We start from the raw sequence: 22,831 nt of genomic DNA, 5'->3' as shown, positions 1-22,831 counted from the left end.
AGTCATGAAATTTGGTGTTTTGTGGCAACATCACAGCGGAAACATACATATTTATGGCATTACTATTTTATGGCATTAATATTAAAAATAAAAATAGTCGTGCATGAAAAGTAAGGCAATACATTTAGTTCATTGATTTTTCAGGAATCTGATGGCAACGGGGAAGAAGCTGTCCTTGTGCCATTGACTTGTCTTTAGGCTCCTGTGCCTTTTACCTGATGGTAGCAGAGTGAAGAGGCCATGGCCTGGGTGGTGGGGGTCTTTGAGGATAGAGGCTGCTTTTTTAAGACACTGCCTCATGTAGATGTACTCAATGGAGTGAAGTCAGGTGCCTGTGATGTCACAGGCCAAGTTAACAACCCTCTGAAGTTTATTCTTGACCTGAGAGTTGATACCTCCATACCAGGCAGTGAAGCAACCAGCCAGAAGTTTACAAGAGTCTTAGGTGACATACCAAATCTCCTCAGACTCTTCACAAAGTATAGCTACTGGTGAGCTTTCTTTGTGATTGCATCAATATGGAGGCTCTAGGACAGATCCTTAGAGATGTTGACACCCAGGAGATTGAAGTTCTTGACCCTCTCCTATATGGAACCCGCAATGAGGACTGGGTCATATTCCCCTGACTTCTACCTGAAGTTCACAATCATCTCCTTGGTTTTGCTGACATTGAACACAAGGTTGTTGTCGTTTCACCATTCAGCGAGCTAATGTATCTCCCTCCTGTATGCTTCCTCATTGCCATTTGTGATTCTGCCAATAACTGTGGTGTCATCGGCAAACTTGTAGATGGCATTGGAATTGTGCCTGGCCACACAGACATGGGTGCACAATGAGTAGAGCAGTGGGCTAAGCACGCATTCTCGGGGTGCATCTGTATTGATAATCAGAGAGGAGGAGTCATTTCCAATTCATACTGACAGTGGTCTTCTGAAGATAGATGTGAACCAATTATTCACAAGTGTGTGGCATAGTTTTCAGCAATTACATGAGAAGGTGGCATCATGAATTTCAAATAAAAAGGAAAATTGAAACATCACTTTCAAAGCATGATTACAGAACAAAAATACTCACATTTATTTCACCAACTCAAGGCATTTTGCAGGTTTATATTGTGTGAAGCATTCTTAAAGCAGCATTAGCGGATGGTACTAGCTTCATTAAAAATAACTGAGGCAACTGAATAATTTGTGTCAAACACATCATTCTATGGAGCAAGTTATAAGTCATTTATTCAATATTTTGGCAGTAATTTCTTTATCTATCAGAATATATGGTGCAAGATTAATTCCAAGGTATTTTCTGTGATCATCTTGTTATTTATCTTCTTAGATATTAACGAGTGTGAAATTGGGGCCCACAATTGTGACATGCATGCTTCATGTGTCAATGCTCCTGGAAGCTTCCAGTGCAGCTGCCGTGAGGGATGGATTGGTGATGGCACCTCTTGTGTTGGTGAGTTTTTCGTGGCCAAGATAATGGAGAGTTGTGCATCTAGTTTAAGATATACTTAGCAGACTTCAATTAGCAAAGTAATGATAAAATAATATTTAAAAAATATTATTATGCAGGCTTTATGCAGATAAATGCCTAAGGAATTATGCTTTTGAATAATTTTTCACTGCAACTGTTTTAACTGGAAATGTAGTGCGACATTTGTTGTATAATTTTTCTTATCAAATCTTGCAGTTTGCCACAATATATTTTATGGTATATTATGTTGTTGAGAAAAGTTTTGTTATTATTGTAGAAAGCAACTGCAATGATAACATTTAAATAATATCCATAATCAAAAAGGCATTCCAAGATGGTTCACAAATGCCTAATTTGACAATGAGCGAAAGAACAAGGTGGCATTTTAGAGTTGGTTTTTAGAGAGGAGAGAGAAAAAAGTAAACAGGGAGACCAGTGGTGGAAAGGATTGATGAAGGAGCCAAGCCCCAAAAGTTGATTATGTATCTTTATCTTTGCTACACTGCTTCCTGAGTTTCTCCAGCTTGTTGATTCTAATCTAATGGTGGAAATTCTAGTGCCTAGGATCTGGACAGCTGAAAGTATGTTCACCAGTGGCACGTGAAAGAGGGTAGAGATGTTATTGTGAAGCTTTTGAGCAGCACAGACAAAAAGAACTAAGAAAAATTTATTTTGTTTCAAATTTGGCATAATAAAAATTACATTTTTCCAAGTGAAATATAAAGTTTTAAAACTGTCTAATTTGCTATGTGAATTTCTGATTGTAATTTCCAAAGGGATCTGGAGCGTACAATTCCATTGCTATATGAAAAATCATTACTGAATATTGGCCATTTTCAATGCCATTTGTTTCAGAAAGGAAACAACATATTCTGGAACAATTTCCACGCAACTGTAGAATACTTAAAGCTGCATAATTGTCATTGAATAAAAAAAATGAATAAATCTCAATTTCATTAATACTTGTGTCTCACCATCGTTCACTTTGAGGATTTTTTTTCTTCCCTTTGCCTTTTTAATGAACGAATAGCTTTTGAAGATACTTGATCTGAATTAAAAATCAGCCTCTTGTGAACAAAGAAACCTTACAAAAACCAGGCTTAATTTTTTAACCACATGTAAAGCTGAACAGAGGCTCCCTTGATTTTTATAATTGTCATTCCATGATTATCCAAGGTAAAGAAACTTTTTTTTCTTGTAATCAAGATTATGTGGTGAATTTTGTAGCGCAAACAAAATAAAATCCAATTCGTTTACCATTAAACTGCACATTTCCCAAACTCTTAATAACAAGTGATGGAATGCAGGATCTGTGCCAAGGGTGTAACAGTATTGTAAAAAATAATTCAATGTCAATGGCACATTCGGAGGTTAATAATTTTCCCAATTCCAGGAATCCATTTTTTTTTTCCAAAGTAGAAGTGGTTTGAGTGAGGATAACACAAATTGATTGATAGAGATATCAAGACAGATTAAAACATTTCAGTGTAATCTTCAAACAATATCAAAATTTACTGTGTGAAGTGGAGCAACTTTGGCAAATACCGAGACTGGCACACATGCAGAATGCAGTGTTAAGTTTTCTTGCATTCCTGTGGATTGAATTTGGCTGTAGAATAATATGCTTTAGGAGGTTTTTCTTTAATAAGTTAACTGAAGCTTCTAAACCAGCATTTGGTGCACAGTGGTATGAGATGCATCTACATCAAGCTCTTGGCCTAACTCCACCCTCCAATGGGAACTTGTTTGAGGACATGGGTTTGCAAATTGGATTCACTTGTGCCAGTAGTTAATCATTTTGTCCAGCAGTTCCACTGATTTTACTTGTCACTTCAAGAAAAAGGGATTGCGGAGCTCCTTCCGTTGCATTCATGAATAATTGTATTCAAAAGAACCCTATCATTTTCACACAGTCCTTTCCTTTGCGATATGGATATTGAAGGAACATTTATGGCCTACCTTGAAACCAAGAAGAGGGATGGCATGAGTGCCATACCTCCATAAGCTCTTCATGCATGCCTGGAAATGCTTTAACTATTTTTCTCCTCATTTTTACTCTGAATTTTATGCTTAAAATTGACCTTTTAAAAAAGTGAAACGTGATAACAACCATTTTTGGTGTGTTCGGCATCACTCCAGAAATTCAACTGGGCCCTCCTCAGTATCTGTCAGTTCTGGCATAGTAATGTCAAACTCCACAAAATCCTCATTTCTTGAATACCAGAGAAATAATCTGAAGATTATTGCTCCCAGGCATACTCGTTTTCAAAAGATTTGTGACAGATTGAGGTCCGATTAAGATAAGTCCCACACTTGCTTTCTATCTGTCAGCCATACCCCTCCTAATTCCCAATTTTTTCAACCCCTACATATTCCCTTGCCCTAACAGTTACCTTCCAGTTACTGCATTCTTTACTTCCCGAAATTGCCCAACCTCCCCTTGAAACTTTGGTGTCTCTAGTAACAGCTCCAATATGACTGACTGGTGGGTTTTTACCTTTTCCGCAAAACCTCCCAGGACTGACCTTAGCCCAAGATGGCACTTTTTTTCTTAGTAAGCTACAGAAGGGAACAAAAAAAGTGTTTGTTAAGTTGTGAATAGAATGACAACTGTTCTATTACATAACAAATATATATAGTATCTGTAAAACTGCACTGCAATTTCTAGAGCACAAATGTAGGGACATCAGTGTACAGTTTATAACCATATCACAACTCAATTACTGCGCATAACTGATCTCTTGCAGCTATCAATCCAGCGATGACCCCAATTTAACCATAAGATGCTGCTTCATTTTCTTTGGGCCAATGGCTTTTTCTTTTGTTAATGAACTCTTGACCCTGGCTTTATAAGGTGTTAAGGAAGAAACCGATGTATAATGTATTGTATATTGCCTTCCACTAATGTGATGCCGTTTTTGAATTGGTAGACCTCGATGAGTGCAACAATGAAACACATCATTGTAACCTGAATGCTAGATGCATGAATACACCTGGGTCATATCGTTGCCTCTGCTCTGAAGGCTTCAGCGGGGATGGCTTTACATGTTCAGGTATGATGAAGGAATCGAATGAAAGATTTTAAAAATTTATTTAGAAAAATAGTGGCCACGTATGAGAACAAGAAAGTATTGCATTTCAATTTTCAGTAAGATTGCAACATAATGTTTTAACACATTCACATTCGACTACCCTTTGCACTGCTTCTTTATCGATTTGTGGATTATTAATTTACTTAAATTATTCTGCTTTCTTCCATAAATTAGTGACCAGATTTAAATACAAACTACAAGCTACCCTCCCCCCCCCCACAATATTTCACCAAATTGGTTAGATATAGCATGTGAACCTAGTATGACTTGGCAGGTAGTTCTCTCAGGAGAGACATTATTAGTTGAATTTGATCCTGCCCCCCATTCCCCCACCACAAATCCAGTCATTCTTCCAGCAAAAATTGTAGTCAGGACCAGGAACATGAGCCAAATAAAATTTTACCCGTTTCTTTAACTTGTATCATGAAAAATAAAATGCCACATCTCTACCAATTGCCAAAATGAGATTAATTATCTCCTGTGGCTTGGCATAAAAGTGTCAATTTCTGCATTAAAGAGAGCCATAGTCAGCAATTATTTTACAGTTTGATAGATGAATAAACAGATTCTTGCTTCTGATCCCCTGATATATCTGCAATAGTAATGTGTTGAGCAGAGGCCATCTTATCTTAAATTGTTGTCACACTCACCTTGGTAGGATTGTAGCCAGCTGCAATTTTGCCACAAGGAATTTCTCTTCCAGCAGCAGCATTTACTATAAACTTTGAGAAGTTACTGTGCTCGCCCAAAATGAATTTTGTTCATAACATGCTGAAAGATTTTCAGAATCACACGTATTGTGGATTGTTCAACCCATGACACAAATCTGAATTTGTGAAATATGTCAAGTCACCAGGGATGAAGTTAATAAATGCTGAAATCTATTTCTAGAAAAGTTCTGGTGTCATATGTAATGGATGGGTTGATAATATTTGAAGTTAACATAGAATTATATATCTTAGGTTATATAGTGGACTTGGTTAAAGGGGTACACACACCACAGCACATTTAACAAACATTATGACACTCGGCGAGAACAAGAACAAGTGCAGATTTGATGTGCCATATAGCCCATTGAATCTTGTGAAGCTGTTAGTTTGGAAATGCCGAGTATAGCAGAAAAGCCAATAATGGAATTAAAATGGATCACAAGGGATGTCAGGACAATGTGGGCTTTAAGGGAACAGTACTGGATACATTCAGCCTTGTGTTAGCAGTGCTGCAAACCCCAGATCCATTTTGAGTGAAAGGTGCCAGACTTTGCAAAATCAAATGTTTTGAACAGGAGTGGTTTTGCAAAATAGGCTGAAGCTGTGTGATGTCAGGTCACATGGGAAAAGAGGCAGGATAAAGAAAGAGGAGGAGATTTTTGTTTTGAGGATAGCACACAGAGCAAAGGGAGCTGAAGAAAGCCTGTCCTTTGTGGAAGGCAGGGGGAAGGAAAGCATGTGAATACACCGACGAGGAGAATTCACTCTAAAAGCCAACTCATTGAAAGAGTTTGTAAAAAAGCTGATGCTCCATACTTACTCTATTAAAACTTCTGGAACATAATTTAAAGAAAAAATTCTGGCATTCGACTAGAGATTTGAAACGGGACTTTAAAATTGATATTTCCAGAAGCAAGCCCTTGTAATGGTCTGGACTTTGAAACCATACACATACACACTTGTGCATAGTTGGGGTTAATTTAACATTAAGTTTAGAGTTATTGCGAGATGTTATGTGAGGAAGTTTAATTAAAAGACATTTTTTCAATGTACAATTGTATTCAATTTTCCATTGCTGTTCCTATGTTAGAGCTAGTTAAATGCTTGCTAGTTTATAACAAGATGTAGCTAGCTGTTGCAAGCTATGGTTCTATGAAGCACAGAAGTTATAGCTGCATGAAGGTTAGCTCAGAAAGAGCACGCTGTTCCCAGAAAAAAATGACACGAACCTAGTTGAGTGTAGTTAACACTGAGCTTTATTGGGCTCACAGCCCTGCTTTTATTCTCAAGATGAGGGGCATGGTCAAAGCCCTCTCAGCACTGATTGGTGTGTTTCTGATCCGCTTTCCCTGATAGGCCAGTTAAGCTCTTTTGGTTGTAGCCAATTGGAGGGCAGTCCTGCGGGCCTCGTGCAGCCTGCTGGATCGTCACGTTCGTCCTTAATTTGGCCGCCACAACATAATAGTATGGAAAGGTGTTACGATGACATCAGTTACAGTTGTTAAGTCAGGAATCAACAGAAACAAACAACATCACAGACTATAGACTTTGCTGGTAACAGTGACTATTGCAGTTGAGCAGTTATAGACTAAATTTCATTCCAACTTCCTGAACATTCAATCAATAATTCATCCTCAATATTCTACTAAAATTTAACATCAGTAAAGATTGATTTCATCTCATGTTTGTAAGAATAATGATGTTTGATATAAACTGAAAAGTTATTTGTGCTAAAATTACATGGTTATCTTTTAAATATTTAGACTGAAATTCATGCATCAAAAGGAAAATTTATTTTATTTATATCATAGGTAAGAGTAGATTCAGTAGTTGGAAACATTCACTCCGTTGAATACTTGAAAATTATATTAAATTAATGCTTTGTGAGGTGATAACAACTATTGCATTCACTATTATTTTCAGATGTGGATGAATGTGCAGAGAATGTTAATCTGTGTGAGAATGGCCAGTGCCTCAATACACCTGGTGGATACCGATGTGATTGTGAGATGGGATTCACACCAGCTTCCGATAGCAGATCCTGTCAAGGTCGGTTTATGAGTTTCTTACAATTCTGAATACAAAAGGTGGTGTATGCCATAGATAAACACACAGCCTGGTGCCTTCTCTGTCAAGGCTTGCCCAAGATAGTTCTGGCAGTACAGTTTATGAATTTCAGCAAGCGACTGCCCTGCCTCATTATGTTTGTGTGGTAGCATGATGTTTATGGGATCTCCAGCTTTTGCCATCCCCCTCCCCCATGCTTTTGTTCAGACTCTTTCCGGCATTTTCTCATACTTTGATGAAGGGCTCAACCCTGAAACAGCACTTATGTATCTTTACCTTTGCTACATAAAGGACACTGTTTGATCTGAGCTACTTCAGCATTTTGTGTTTTTACTTCAACCACGGTGGTTACAGGATTTTGTGATTTAATTTATGGAATTTGTGATGCACAGTTATGCACAAGTTCCACATTAAGTCCTAAGCCTTTTTTTTTGTACACTAGATAACCCTTATCACCAAGCAACCACCTTTAATTACATTTGTGGCTAAATTGCAACTGGCACAGTTACAGAATGAATGCACCAGGATTACTGCTGGGGTACTACACATAAACCCTAATGATTTGTTGCCAATAATTTATCTAACAGCTGGATGTTCAAGGAATCTCTTTTAGTTCTGTCCTCTGGTAGATTGCTATGTGGTGATGCAGAGCATTGGATATGCAGTAGGTGGCAGACTGAACCATGAGGAAGCTTGCAGTGCCACCAAAACAACATGGTCTGTCTACCTGCTGGTCTCTACTAAAGATGATCAGAATGTAGTGGACCCCTTTTCATCAGAGGGCCTCTTTGACCTACCACCTTTGCGCTACGTGTACAGCGAGCAAGGCCTGAATGTTTATCTTGACAGCCACTGAAAAGGCTGTTCACTGAAAGAGTGACTCTCTTTGAATGGACAGCCAACCAATGCTGAAAATTAACATTCCCTTGTGGCAAATGGTGTCCATGATTGAGAACAATGACCTGGATGTAGTTTACTCAGCCATGGGACATTGCTGTCCAGCAGAAGCCCTAGGAATAATTGATGTCAAAGAAAACTGGGAATAGTATGGTGGGTTATTCTCCACATATTTCAGTCCTTGTTTTCATGAATATGGATAACATGATGGTTTCAAATCTGGCACTGTCTGTAAGGCACTGTTTGTACATTCTCCCAGTGACCACATGGGTTTTGTACAAGTGCTCCAGTTTCCTCCAACCCTCCAAAAATGTATGAGGTTTGTAGACTAATTGTTGTATTTGGATGGCACAAGCTTGTAGGCCAGAAGGGCCTGTAACTGTGCTGTATCTCTAAATTAAATTTTAAAAAATAATATCTGAGTGAAATGAGAATGCAATTGCTTTTATAGTTTAATAAATTTGGCAATATATCTATTTGGTGTATGGATAATTTGTTGGCTTGGCTTGTTCATTAAACTCAGAAGCCCTCGAACATTAAAATAAATTGTTTGTTTTAGGAAAGATGGCAATATTGATAAAGATTAAATGTAACTAAAAGTGGAAGAAGTTCAATTGGATAGAAATTAAAAATCCAGACCTAATTGTAATTATAACAGGGAAAGTAAGGAACCAGCAACCAATCCACCCACAGGCAGGTCAGTCATTGAAGCTTTTTAAAGAAGATGTATTTCTCCATCTTATGATATCTATTAAAATGCTAGTGACCAGTGATCCTTGGCCTCAGGAAATCTAGCAGGCAACAAGAAATGAGAAACCACTGATCTAGAAGATAAGATCTTCTCAATGTCATAACTTCCCTCCAAATTTGTACAATCATCAAAGCCTTCTTCCACATCTCACTTTCACTGAGCTCACCAATGTTTCCTGTGTTCTTATTGTGGGCCTTCCCAATCATGACACCCAGTTCAAGCTCCAAAGACATGACTACTACTTTGAGCTACAATCAGGCTAAGAATTTCTAATATTGCCTTAAAAATAGCATTCTCCAAGCTGGCAAATATTTGGATCATAAGATTTATCAGTTCTGATAAACTTGGAAACAAAATTTAAGACCAGACAATTTAATAATGTGAAATTTTTGTTCTCATTATAAAATACAAAGTTTGATAGTTCATAATTAAATAATCTTTTTTTTTCTCTTCTAGATATTGATGAATGTTCATTTCAAAATATTTGTGTCTTCGGCACCTGCCTGAACTTTCAGGGTGTGTTCAGGTGTGTCTGTGATGATGGCTATGAACTTGATAGAAGTGGAGGGAACTGTACAGGTAGGAAGAGAATAGTTACATTTTCTGAAGGTATCGTGCATCATTTATCATTAATGAGAAGTAATGAAGGATAATAAATGCAGTTGAATTAAATTAAATAGTTCCACAGTTTTTCATTAGTTTGTCATCTCCACTGAAATAGATTTTGTAAATTGTGGTGGTTACACAACTATTTCTAAATTTCATGGATTTGAAAACAGTACAAGTTGAGGGCAGGATTTAAAACACTGTTTTGTGCTTTCATCAAAATTGCATGTACCTGGCTACCACTGTATCCATGCCAAGACCTCAGACATATCCTTTGAAATGCAATGTTTATATTGTTTATTTGGGTGATCCCATTATTTTTAAGCAACAAGCCATCTCACATAACACTGAAGAACTTTTACATTTCACTCAAGTAGCCTTTCACTTTTCCAACCTCAAATCTAAACTGGCCAGCATTTTATCATACTTGTTCCAAGTATCCATCTATTAAACCTCTGAACCTTTTCCATCAAATTTGCATCTTGCCTTGAATACAGTACTCCAGATGAAGTCTTGTCAATGCCCCATAGTCCTGAAATATGACCTCACTATTCTTGTATTCAGTTTCCCTCACAATAAACAATAACAGTCTGTTTTCCAAATAACCTACTATATCTGCACACTGGTTTTCTGTAATCACAAGGTCTCTTTGGAACTCAGAACTGTACAATAAGCATGAATTTAAATAATATGATTCATTTTTTCAAACACATTATTCCACACTTCTTTGCCAGATCATTCCTCACTTACCTGCATTAATTGATAGCCTCTTTATGTCCTCTTCACAATGTGCTTTCCAATCTAGTTTAGCAACCTTAACATTACTGGCCTTCATCCAAGTCATATGTATTAATTGTAAAAATTTGAGGCCACAGCACTGATCCCTGTGACACACCATTCATCATATTTCTTCATAACATTTATGAATAAGCTCACTTGTCCTTTTCCTGTTAGTCATACAATCCCAATCCTCACCAATAATTTACTTCCTGAACCACATACATTCACTTTTCACAATAACTTTTGATGTTGCATCATACTAAATGCCTTTTGAAAACATTCAACAGTTTATCTTTTTTTCCTCAGAACCTGCTTGTTACTTCTTCAAAGAACTCCAAAAAATTGATTGAATATTGAAGTTACCTTTCACAAAATCATTCTGGCATTGCCTTTCAGAATGTCATTCTGTATATCATCAGTATATTTTTTCTTCTTTGGCTTGGCTTCGCGGACGAAGATTTATGGAGGGGGTAAAAAGTCCACGTCAGCTGCAGGCTCGTTTGTGGCTGACCAGTCCGATGCGGGACAGGCAGACACGATTGCAGCGGTTGCAAGGGAAAATTGGTTGGTTGGGGTTGGGTGTTGGGTTTTTCCTCCTTTGCCTTTTGTCAGTGAGGTGGGCTCTGCGGTCTTCTTCAAAGGAGGCTGCTGCCCGCCAAACTGTGAGGCGCCAAGATGCACGGTTTGAGGCGTTATCAGCCCACTGGCGGTGGTCAATGTGGCAGGCACCAAGAGATTTCTTTAGGCAGTCCTTGTACCTTTTCTTTGGTGCACCTCTGTCACGGTGGCCAGTGGAGAGCTCGCCATATAATACGATCTTGGGAAGGCGATGGTCCTCCATTCTGGAGACGTGACCCATCCAGCGCAGCTGGATCTTCAGCAGCGTGGACTCGATGCTGTCGACCTCTGCCATCTCGAGTACCTCGACGTTAGGGGTGTGAGCGCTCCAATGGATGTTGAGGATGGAGCGGAGACAACGCTGGTGGAAGCGTTCTAGGAGCCGTAGGTGGTGCCGGTAGAGGACCCATGATTCGGAGCCGAACAGGAGTGTGGGTATGACAACGGCTCTGTATACGCTTATCTTTGTGAGGTTTTTCAGTTGGTTGTTTTTCCAGACTCTTTTGTGTAGTCTTCCAAAGGCGCTATTTGCCTTGGCGAGTCTGTTGTCTATCTCATTGTCGATCCTTGCATCTGATGAAATGGTGCAGCCGAGATAGGTAAACTGGTTGACCGTTTTGAGTTTTGTGTGCCCGATGGAGATGTGGGGGGGCTGGTAGTCATGGTGGGGAGCTGGCTGATGGAGGACCTCAGTTTTCTTCAGGCTGACTTCCAGGCCAAACATTTTGGCAGTTTCCGCAAAGCAGGACGTCAAGCGCTGAAGAGCTGGCTCTGAATGGGCAACTAAAGCGGCATCATCTGCAAAGAGTAGTTCACGGACAAGTTTCTCTTGTGTCTTGGTGTGAGCTTGCAGGCGCCTCAGATTGAAGAGACTGCCATCCGTGCGGTACCGGATGTAAACAGCGTCTTCATTGTTGGGGTCTTTCATGGCTTGGTTCAGCATCATGCTGAAGAAGATTGAAAAGAGGGTTGGTGCGAGAACACAGCCTTGCTTCACGCCATTGTTAATGGAGAAGGGTTCAGAGAGCTCATTGCTGTATCTGACCCGACCTTGTTGGTTTTCGTGCAGTTGGATAATCATGTTGAGGAACTTTGGGGGACATCCGATGCGCTCTAGTATTTGCCAAAGCCCTTTCCTGCTCACGGTGTCGAAGGCTTTGGTGAGGTCAACAAAGGTGATGTAGAGTCCTTTGTTTTGTTCTCTGCACTTTTCTTGGAGCTGTCTGAGGGCAAAGACCATGTCAGTGGTTCCTCTGTTTGCGCGAAAGCCGCACTGTGATTCTGGGAGAATATTCTCAGCGACACTAGGTATTATTCTATTTAGTAGAATCCTAGCGAAGATTTTGGCGGCAAAACTCTGCATGCCAAACTGCATGAGTTTTTCAAGCTTTGTTGGGACCAAGGTAAACTGCCTCAGGATCTTCGTGATGCCACCATCATCACCCAGTACAAAAACAAAGGCGAGAAATCAGACTGCTCAAACTACAGCGGAATCACGTTGCTCTCCATTGCAGGCAAAATCATCAGTATATACTTCTAACATTTTCCATGTGACAGATACTGTTCTGCACTTGTCTGTTTTTAGTCTTTCTCCCTTTATGAATAAAGAAGTTACTTTTGCTGGAGAGTTTTGCAAAATTAAAGGTAATGGAACCATAAAATGCTACAGTACAGAAAACAAGCCATTTGGCCCTTATAGTCGGTGCTGACCACTATTTCGCTAGTTCCACTGACCTGCTCCTACTCTATAACCCTCCAGACCTTTCCAATCCATGTATCTATCCAATCTATTCTTAAAACTCAAGATTGAGCCTGCATTCACCACATCAGATGGCAGCCCATTCCATACTCTCACCACTCTCTGAGTGAAGAATTTTCACCTCATGGTCCACCTAAACCTTTCTACTTTCAGCTTAAAACTATGACCTCTCATATTTATCTTCCCCAATCTAAGTGCAAAAAGCCTACTCACCTCCACTCTGTCTGTACATCTCATTATTTGGTAAACCTCTTTCAAATCTCCCCACATTCTTCTTCACTCCAAGGAATAAAGTCCTAACCTGTTTCCCTGTAACTTAACACCTGAAGACCCGGCAACATCCTAGTAAATCTTCTCTGCACTCTTTCAATCTTACTGATATCCTTCCTATAGTTAAGTGACCAGAATTACACACAATATTCCAAATTTGGCCTCCCCAATGTCTTAAACAACTTCAATATAACATCCCAACTCCTATATTTAATACTTTGATTTATAAAGGCTAAGATGCCAAAAGCTTTCTTTACAACCCTGTCTACCTATGATGTCACCTTCAGGGAACAATGTGTCTGTATTCTCAGATCTCTTTAGCCGCTTTCATTTGGCCTCAATACCCAACTGTAAAGCTGCACATTATACTCCTGTCGGGTGAGCAAGGAGGGGGGGTGGTGTGGGGGAGAGACCGGCAGCAGGAGTCGGGCAAGCGGGGTGGGGGGGGGGGGGGGGAGAGACCAGCAGCAGGAGTCGGGCGGGTGGGAGACCAGCAGCGGGAGTCAGGTGAGCAGAGGGGGAGAGACCGGCAACTGGAGTCAGGTGAGCGAAGGGGGAGAGACCGGCAGTGGGAGTCAGGCGGGCGGGAGACCGGCAGCAGGAGTCAGGCAAGCAGTGGGGGAGAGACCTGCAGCAGGAGTTGGGTGAATGATGGGGGGGAGAAACCGGCAGCAGGAGTCAGGCAAGCAGGGGGGGAGAGACCTGCAGCAGGAGTTGGGCAAATGAGGGGGGGAGAGACCGGCAGCAGGAGTTGGGCGAGCGAGGGGGGAGAGACCTGCAGCAGGAGTCAGGCGGGCGGGAGACCGGTAGCGTGAATTAAGTCATGCCTGAGTTGTTTGTCTGGCATGCCTTGATGCGCTATAAATAACGTCAAGGCAGCGTGGGTGGAACTAGGCCACTGTCCCAAGTAGCTGTCTTTCGCTGCTAGATGGCTGGCAGTCAGCTACCACGTTCAAGTGTCAGAAAGCCATCCATTCCATGGCCACCTAAACGTGCCAGCTGAACTCTGCTAGCCGCACCTGCAGGCGCATAATCTTCCTCAGAACACCTAAAAGTGGCTTTTGCACCTCCATACTCCTCAGTGCTCTACCATTTACTGTGTATGTGTTATCTTGGCTTACCCTTTCAAAGTGCATTACCTCATACTTGTCTGCATTAAACACCATCTGCCATTTTTTCTCCCAGTTGGTCCAGATCCCTCTGCGAGCTTTGAAAATTTTCCTCACTGTCCACAACACCTCCTATCTTTGTGTCATCAGCAAACTTGCTGATCCCATTTACCACATGATCATCCAGATCATTGATATAGATGACAAACAACAATTGTCCTAACACAGATCCCTGAGGCACGCCACTAGTCACAGGTCTCCAGTCTGAGAAGCAATCATCCACTACCACTCTTTGTTTTCTCCCACACAGCCAATTTCAAATCTAGTTTACAACCCCTTCATGGATACCTAGTGTCTGAAACTTCTGAACTAACCTCCCATGTGGGACCTTGTCAAAGGCTTTACTGAAGTCCATGTAGTCAACACCCACTGCCTTTCCTTCATCTACCTTCTTGGTAACCTCCTCGAAAAACTCTACAAGGTTTGTTAAACGTGACCTACCAAGCACAACGCCCTGGTGACTATCCTTAATCGGCCTATGGCTGTCCAAATACCTATACACCCCATCTCTCAGAACTCCTTCCAAAAATTTAACTATTACTGCCGTCAGGCTAATCAGCCTATAATTTAATTTTGGAACCTTTTTTAAACAACGGGACAACATGAGCTACCCTCCAATCCTCTGCCACCTCACTCATAGCTAATGACATTTTGATTATATACGCCAGGGCCCCTTCAATTTCTACACTATCTCCCTCAAGGTCCAAGGGAATATCATATCTGGCCCGGGGAATTTATCTACCTTTATTCGCTGTAAGGCAGCAAGCACTTCCACCTCCTTAATCCCCAAATGTTCCATATTATCAACTGTTTAATTGGCCACTTGTTTTAAGACCCAAGTAGATGTCCATTAGGATGCATCGACTTGTCAGCCAGTAGCTCCAATAATTTGTTCAATGCATTTTCCCTAGTTATCATTATACTCTTGAGTTCCTCTTTCTACTCCATTTCCCATTTATTTCTGGGATGTTGCCTGTATCCCGAAAAACAAAATTAATTTTAACGTGATCATATGATTTTACATTAATGACTATCATTTCAAAAGTGTTATTATATGCAGGCATATTACGAAACAAGTGTACTATATGTAAGCTAATTTTGTTTCTGGAAAAAAATTTTTCTTGGAATTGTCTCGAGAATCTCGGAAACCCTTCCTCAGTTGGGACATTGATATCTGTCCATTCTGCAATTCAGTGCTTTTCTGATGATTTGGATTTCAAGGATTAAATTGTGAAGACAGGTCATAAAAAGCTTGATTTGTATTCTCAAAGAGTTTAGATCATTTATTTTGCTGAAGGAGATCTAATCTAATGGGGGTATTTAAAATTAACAAGGGATCCAACAGGATAGATGCAAAGAGGAATGTTTTGTTCTGTTGGGGGAAACCTGGAAAAATGCACATGATGAAAATGCAATAGATGTAGTTTTGAAAATTTAAATGTGATATCACATAATCAGTGTTATTGTTTCTTCAAGAACAATCAACTGGTAAGGATGCTGGTGACCTTAATAAAAACCAAAGGTGCAATAAGAACTCTGAAGAAAGACAAACTGAATTAATATTTCAGGGCAGACACCTGTCAACAGGACAAACAAAAATGTTAATAATAATGGCATGTGAGAATCATTGGGAAATTCAGCTGTTCCCATTTAAAACACAAATAAATTAAAAGTTTCTATAAAATAAATTAAATTTGTTAAAATAAATCTTATTCTATCTGATTTTCACTAAATCCTACATAGATCATAGTTAGAAATGTATATTGGAGTGTTTCAGGTGGTTATAGCCATCTGACTAGATCTGTGAATAGAAGCAGTCTTGAACCAGTCTTTTGGCCCTAAAACCTGGTGAGATCACAAATGCTAAATCCATTTATTATCCCTCTCTTGTAAGAGGATATTCTAAGACTGTAATTTTGGGTGGAGCTATCATACAGATATTATGATTGGAAAATTCTTTTGTGCTTTTCCCGCTTCACTGGCTTTGCTCTTCTCGAAATGTGACAGATGGTGTTGTCAAAGTACACACAACTCTCTGAGTTAAGTCGCTGGCAGAATAAAGACTTTATTCCACAATTCTCTGGCAACTCAAATTAAAATAGCTACTCTTAGGCCTTCCTCTATCTACTTCCTTTGGAATTTCTCTGTAAATCACTAACTTTCAGTTCTTTACAGTTTAACTTGCAAAATCATAACATCTCGGCCATCTATTATTTTGGGGTCCAACATAAACCACAGAAATGTCCCTGAAAGTGAATTGTAAGCTCCTTGAGAGCCTTTTGTCAGTGGTAAGGAAACAATGCCACAATGGAGTTCAAATCGTTTAAAATTCTTGGTTAATCCTTTCAATTAGAATTAGAGATGATAAATGGCTATGTTTATTTTTAGGTTTTCAGTGAAGACTGCATTTGGGGATTTGAATAGATAACATTTGGTAAATAACTGAAGTAGAAAACATCTTGTATCATAAGATATATGCATGGAGCCAATGCAAATCATTCTTTTAATTAAATCTGCAGATATTAATGAATGTGGTGATCCAGTCAATTGCATCAATGGTTTATGTGTCAATACGCCAGGTAATTACCTGTGCAACTGTCCAGCTGATTTTGAACTTAATCCAACTGGAATTGGCTGTGTCGGTAAGTTATTATTTGGTAAAATCTTGAGCAATTGCTTTTGCTAATTTATAATTTTTGTCTTTGTGCTATTCATGCTGTAGTGCACAGTAAATAATTTCAGAACATTTCTAATAACAATAAACGTCCCATTGTGAGGATCATTAGAAACACCGTTGTGCAATCCAGCTGTTGCCATTCAAAACACAAATGAATTAAAAGTTTCTAAAAAATAAATTAAAATTCCTAAAATATACATCTGTTCCAGCTGATTTTCACTAAATCCGATGTTCTAAGGTTGTCATTTTGGGTGGAGGTTCTATGATTAGGAAATTCGTTTTTGCTGTTCCTGCTTCACTGAGTTTGCTCTTCTTGTAATGCATCATAAATAACATTTGATGGTGTTATTGAAATATGCACCACTCTCTGGTTGAAGTCAACGGCAGAATAGTACTGTTATAAAGACCTGCTTCCACAATTATATTACAGCTCTAATTACACATGGTTAGCGTAAGGGGCGGCACGTTTAGCGTAGCAGTTAGTGAAAAGGTGTTACAGCGGCAGTGACTGGGGTTCAAATCCCTGTGTCTGTGTAGGTTTCTTTGGGTGCTCTGGTTTCCTCCCACCCTTCAGAAACATACTGCTGTTGTAGGTCAATTGGGTATAATTGGGCACATGGGCCAAAAGGGTCTGTTACCGTGCTGTATGTCTAAATTTATGTTTAAAATAGCTACTCTTGGGCCATTGTTATTGTTACTCTTTGTTTCCTTCATAATTTCTCAGGCAGTCGCTGACTTTCAGTACTTTAAAGTTTAATTTGCATAATTTACCCTTCCGTTTATTACCCATTATTTATTCTTAACCTAATGCCATCAACGATGACTAGTAGCTTTTAAAATGATGTGTTCAAATCAGACATTGCACTGAGATATACAATGGTAGCTTTTCAACAGATAACATTAGATTGCAATGTTCACTTTTTCTCTTCCCAAGCCTTAAAAACTGAGATAAATTGTTCTCACCCTTACTGTTGCCTTAGCTGAAATCACGAACTCTGCAAGTAGGAAAATAAAGCCAGTCTTCTCTATTCTGTGCAGCGCAGCAGAGTTGCTCAACATAAAAGAATAGCAATAATGATGTTCCTAACCCTTTTTTTTCCCTGAAACATATCATTGACGTTTGTCCATTTAGTGCATTCCAAGAGAATGGAAAAATATAAATATGTTAGTTTAAATTTTCACTTTAATTTTATTTTACATTTAAATTGAAGACGTCATTAAGAAATTGAAATATCTGAAAGCAGGGAACGGAGTTTTATTAGTGTCTATACACTGCACTCTCCACTGGATACTTCAAGTTCCATTCAGTTCTGCATACTATTGTATCAATTGAATCTCAGTGCTAAGATCTTTGTTTGAAATTGTGTAAAAATAGAACAATATACATCATCTCATCAAGTGGTGTAAATATTTGAAAAATAATCACATTCTCTTTTGAAATCCTTCTTTAAGACAGTTAAATCTAATGCTCTGATGTCTAACCAGTGTTCCCATTCCCTGTCAAGTGAAACGCCTTACCACAAGCCTCATAGAATAATATGGAAATTTATATCACTTCCAAGTGATGTATATGTTTTCTCAATGTTATTCTTCTATTTGTTTGGCATAGACACTCGTGTTGGGAACTGTTTTATGGAATATGGCCAGCGAGGTGATGGAGGCCTGTCCTGCAGTGTCGATATTGGTGTTGGTGTTACTCGTGCTTCATGTTGCTGCTCTCTGGGAAGTGCCTGGGGTAACCCTTGTGAAATCTGCCCTGATGTCAATTCAAGTATGTACACCCTTTCATAGAACAGTTGTTCATCAATAGAAAGAAAGTAAACAGTGTGCATTGGAGGCAAATATTTTGTGCTTATCTTCACAGTAGAAGATACAAATTCAAATACTTAATAATGTGGGAATTAAGGAATTCAAAGCTACATGTGAATTTATTTATTGCCTTCAACTTCCCTTTAGACCAGTGGTTTTCAAACTTTTCTTTCTACTCATATGCTGTAATCCCTATGCCATAGGTGCCTGTGATTAGTAAGAAATATGTAAAAATATAAATATGGTAGATGGTATGTAAGTGGAAATAAAAAGTTTGAAAACCACTGTTTTATCGTACCTAATTGACTTGTTATGTGCACAGTTTCAGAACTCCAAAGGAAATGGGCCAATGACAATTTTTCTCAAGCAAAATATTTCAGTAACAATTGGGTCAAGAGCAGTGGGTCTCAACCTTCCCTTCCCACTCACATATCACTTTAAATAGTCCCTTACTAATCACAGAGTACCCATGGCATAGGAATTACTTAAAGTGGTATGTGAATAGAAAGAAAAAGTTTGAAAACCACTGCTTAAGACCATCTCATTGACCTTCTTGCTGGAACTATTTTCAGCATAATGGGCTGGCTATTTGGGGCCAGGATGAAGAGAAATTTGTCCATGTAGGAAATCTCTAGCCCATTGAGTTGTGGGTGTTCTAGATTATACTAGAAGATGAGGTCATTAGATTAGTGAACACCTAATCCATCAAGCCTTTTGTGATTGAATGGAAAGGTGGAAGTATCAAGAGTTTCAGCCTTCATTTCAGTAAATGGCATTGGAGGCTCAAGTGGGTGATCAATTTGCTCCAGTTCTTAGGTCTACTGTTAAAATTATTCTTTATGTGCCATTTCTACTGATAGAACTTTGTGTTAATCTCAGGCCTGACCAGCTGTTAGAAATCTCTTCAAAGATCATTTTACATTTTTTTAAATAAAAGGGAGACCAAGATTATTTGATCTTTCAGTTATTGAGAGTAGTAAAAAGTAACCAATTACTGAGCATTACAAAATATTCAGGGAAGACCATTTTGCTTGAAATTGCAATTCCACTAACCCTGTTGCCCAGTTTCCCATTTGTTTGCATTTGAATGTCCAGTGGAAACTGCCTGTTCCCTGGCTACCAAAATTGGCTGCCGGCGATTTATTGCATCCAATCAAATGAAGCTTGTGCACAATGCTTATGTAATATTCCAGAGAGTGCGACTGGCAGGCAAAGCTTCCAACCACAATTCAAACTCAAAAAATTGGTCCTTTTATGCCTTCATTCCAAATATTTTGATACAATATCGCAATTATTCTTTTAATTGGAGAGGACTCCATGAAAAACACGCTAAATAATGCTCATTAAAAAAGTCTCCTTAGTGCCAGAGATAGTTTCCACAAAAAATATTCTTGATATGATATAAAAAAAATATACCACAATAGAACCTGACATACTGAAATAAAATTATTATCAATTATTTTATACTGTTATTATTCTTCAGTTTGTTATATATTAGTCTTTCAATTTAAAACTGTATTCTTGCGATTCCTAGAAATCAAAACATAATAGCCTCTGTCATTCAAATAGAACACAGAGCAGTACTGCACAAGAACAGGCCCTTCAGCCTATGATGTCTGTGTTGAACATATTCAGTATTAAACTAAATCTCTTATGCTTGACATGATCCCTATCCCTCCATTCCCTGCATATTCATGTCTATCTAAAAGCCTTTTAAATGCTACCCTTCTTTCTACTTCTGACATCAGGCAACTACCATTCTCTGCATTAAAAAAAAACTTGCTCTATATATATATATATATATATATATATATACACTTTAAACTTTGCCTGTGTAAAAAAAAACTATTCACATTTCATTTTGAGCCAACTTCTTGTTCTGGGCTGATTTGTATGTGGCCTTTTGGGATTTTCCATATGCAGACTGTTCCAAGAATCCAAGATTAGATAATGATAGGAACATGGAATATGCTGAATGAGGAATGAAAACACATTTGCTTTCTGCCATCATGGTAGTCACATACCACAGTGCTACGGCTCCTAGAACGCTTCCACCAGTGTTGTCTCCGCTCCATCCTCAACATTCATTGGAGCGCTTTCATCCCTAACGTGAAGTACTCGAGATGGCAGAGGTCGACAGCATCGAGTCCACGCTGCTGAAGATCCAGCTGTGCTGGGTGGGTCACATCTCCAGAATGGAGGACCATCGCCTTCCCAAGATCGTGTTATATGGCGAGCTCTCCACTGGCCACCGTGACAGAGGTGCACCAAAGAAAAGGTACAAGGACTGCCTAAAGAAATCTCTTGGTGCCTGCCACATTGACCACCGCCAGTGGGCTGATATCGCCTCAAACCGTGCATCTTGGCGCCTCACAGTTTGGCGGGCAGCAACCTCCTTTGAAGAAGACCACAGAACTCACCTCACTGACAAAAGGCAAAAGAGGAAAAACCCAACACCCAACCCCAACCAACCAATTTTCCCCTACAACCGCTGCAACCGTGTCTGCCTGTCCCGCATCGGATTTGTCAGCCACCAACGAGCCTGCAGCTGACGTGGACATTTACCCCCTCTATAAATCTTCGTCCGCAAAGCCAAGCCAAAGAAGAAGAAAGAAAAAGAAAGAATTTAATAAGTAGATACATTTATTTTTAATATATAACCACAAGAGTCAAATCGTTCAGAGTACCAAATCATGTCAACATGATTAATTTTATGTTCAGTTGATGGCCGAGTCAGAAGATTATGAATTCAAATCCTACTCAAAACCAATTAAAACCTGCACTTTGATCAATTCCCTTGAAGTAGAACAGCAGAGAGCTCCCTGGAGCTGTAAACTTCAAGTCTGCTGTTTTCATCGAAGACCACATGAATTAGAAGTAAACGTACACAATTTAACATAGCAAATATTTGAGTTAACTCAAAGATAGACTCCAGAGTGCAAGTGTTTAAAATTAGTCATGAAGTAATATGCCTGGCAGAAAATTCACATTTTTAAAAGATACTCCAGACCTGAAATTTTCATTGCAGTGTGATCTGGAAGACTCCATTTAGTTACAAGTAAATAAGTTTTTTTTTTAAATCTTGAATTAGCTGAACACTTTTCTATAATAATGACTTTGAACATCTCTGGTGTTTATGTTCACAGCTGAATACAAGATACTTTGTCCAGGTGGTGAAGGATTTCGGCCTAATGCCATTACTGTCATATTAGAAGGTAAGTGTGTGGATAATTATATTCCTGTAAAATGTTCTAACCCAATGCCCAAAGTACTCAAACTTTGAATACTTCCTGCTCATGGGGTTTACATCCTGCATAAATCGCAAAATGTCACACATCCACAACAAAAGCAAATAACAAGCAAATGTTAGAAATGGGAGAAAATAGAGAAACAACAAATAGGAGATGGGAGAAAAGAACAAAAGGGAGATCATCTCAAATTAGCTTCTTCTACAGATGACCAGAAGTCAGCCAAACTGGGTCATATCTGTGGATAGAAAAATAATTTAGGAACAGGATAGGTTAAAATCCAAAAGTGACTTGTTATTTCTATTCTGTCCTTAATAAATCCTTTATCTTGGCTAATCTATTACCTGCCAATATTTTATGTTGTTGCTATTCTATCCCACTTTACAAAAGTATTTTGAAGGAGCAAATCTGTAGAGAGATAGCAGAGAGCTGCAGGAAACTTGTTGTGATAGTAGATTTTAATTTTCCACATATTGACTGGGATTCCCACACTGTAAAAGGGCTGGGTGGCTTGGAATATGTCAAAAGTGTTCAGGAAAATTTTCTAAATCAATATATAGAGGTACCAACTAGATAGAGTGCAATACTGGATCTCCTTATAGGGAACAAGATAACAAGTGACAGAAGTATGTGTAGGGGAATGTTTTGGGTCCAGTGATCATAATGCCATTAGTTTCAACTCAATTATGGATAGGTCTGGGCCTCAGGTTGAGTTTCTAAATTGGAAAAAGGCTAATTTTGAGGAAATGAGAATGCAAGGATTGGGATAAGTTGTATATTTGGATTTCCAGAAAGCGTTTGATAAGGTGCCGCACAAGAGACTTATCAGTAAGTTACAGCAAAGTGGAGTCCAGGAAGTATATTGGCCTGGATTGAAAATTGGTTGTCTGACAGGAGGCAGAGAG

The 22,831-nt window shown here is 39.1% G+C and overlaps 1 protein-coding gene across 1 annotated transcript in view; it reads left to right on the top strand.

Moving 5' to 3' along the window:
* The window catches only part of fbn2a (fibrillin 2a), a 353,303-nt gene that overhangs the window by 250,060 nt on the left and 80,412 nt on the right, over window positions 1–22,831 (top strand). The window contains exons 33-39 of the mRNA XM_069927980.1: window positions 1,333–1,455; window positions 4,404–4,526; window positions 7,199–7,324; window positions 9,447–9,569; window positions 16,712–16,834; window positions 18,479–18,640; window positions 21,825–21,893. Coding sequence (XP_069784081.1) covers window positions 1,333–1,455; window positions 4,404–4,526; window positions 7,199–7,324; window positions 9,447–9,569; window positions 16,712–16,834; window positions 18,479–18,640; window positions 21,825–21,893 — 849 coding nt within the window. The remainder of the gene's footprint in view (window positions 1–1,332; window positions 1,456–4,403; window positions 4,527–7,198; window positions 7,325–9,446; window positions 9,570–16,711; window positions 16,835–18,478; window positions 18,641–21,824; window positions 21,894–22,831) is intronic.

The sequence above is a fragment of the Narcine bancroftii genome, chromosome 1 (assembly GCF_036971445.1).
Source record: "Narcine bancroftii isolate sNarBan1 chromosome 1, sNarBan1.hap1, whole genome shotgun sequence".
Taxonomy (NCBI): Eukaryota; Metazoa; Chordata; class Chondrichthyes; order Torpediniformes; family Narcinidae; genus Narcine; species Narcine bancroftii.
This window is presented reverse-complemented; position numbering and strand designations above follow the sequence as displayed.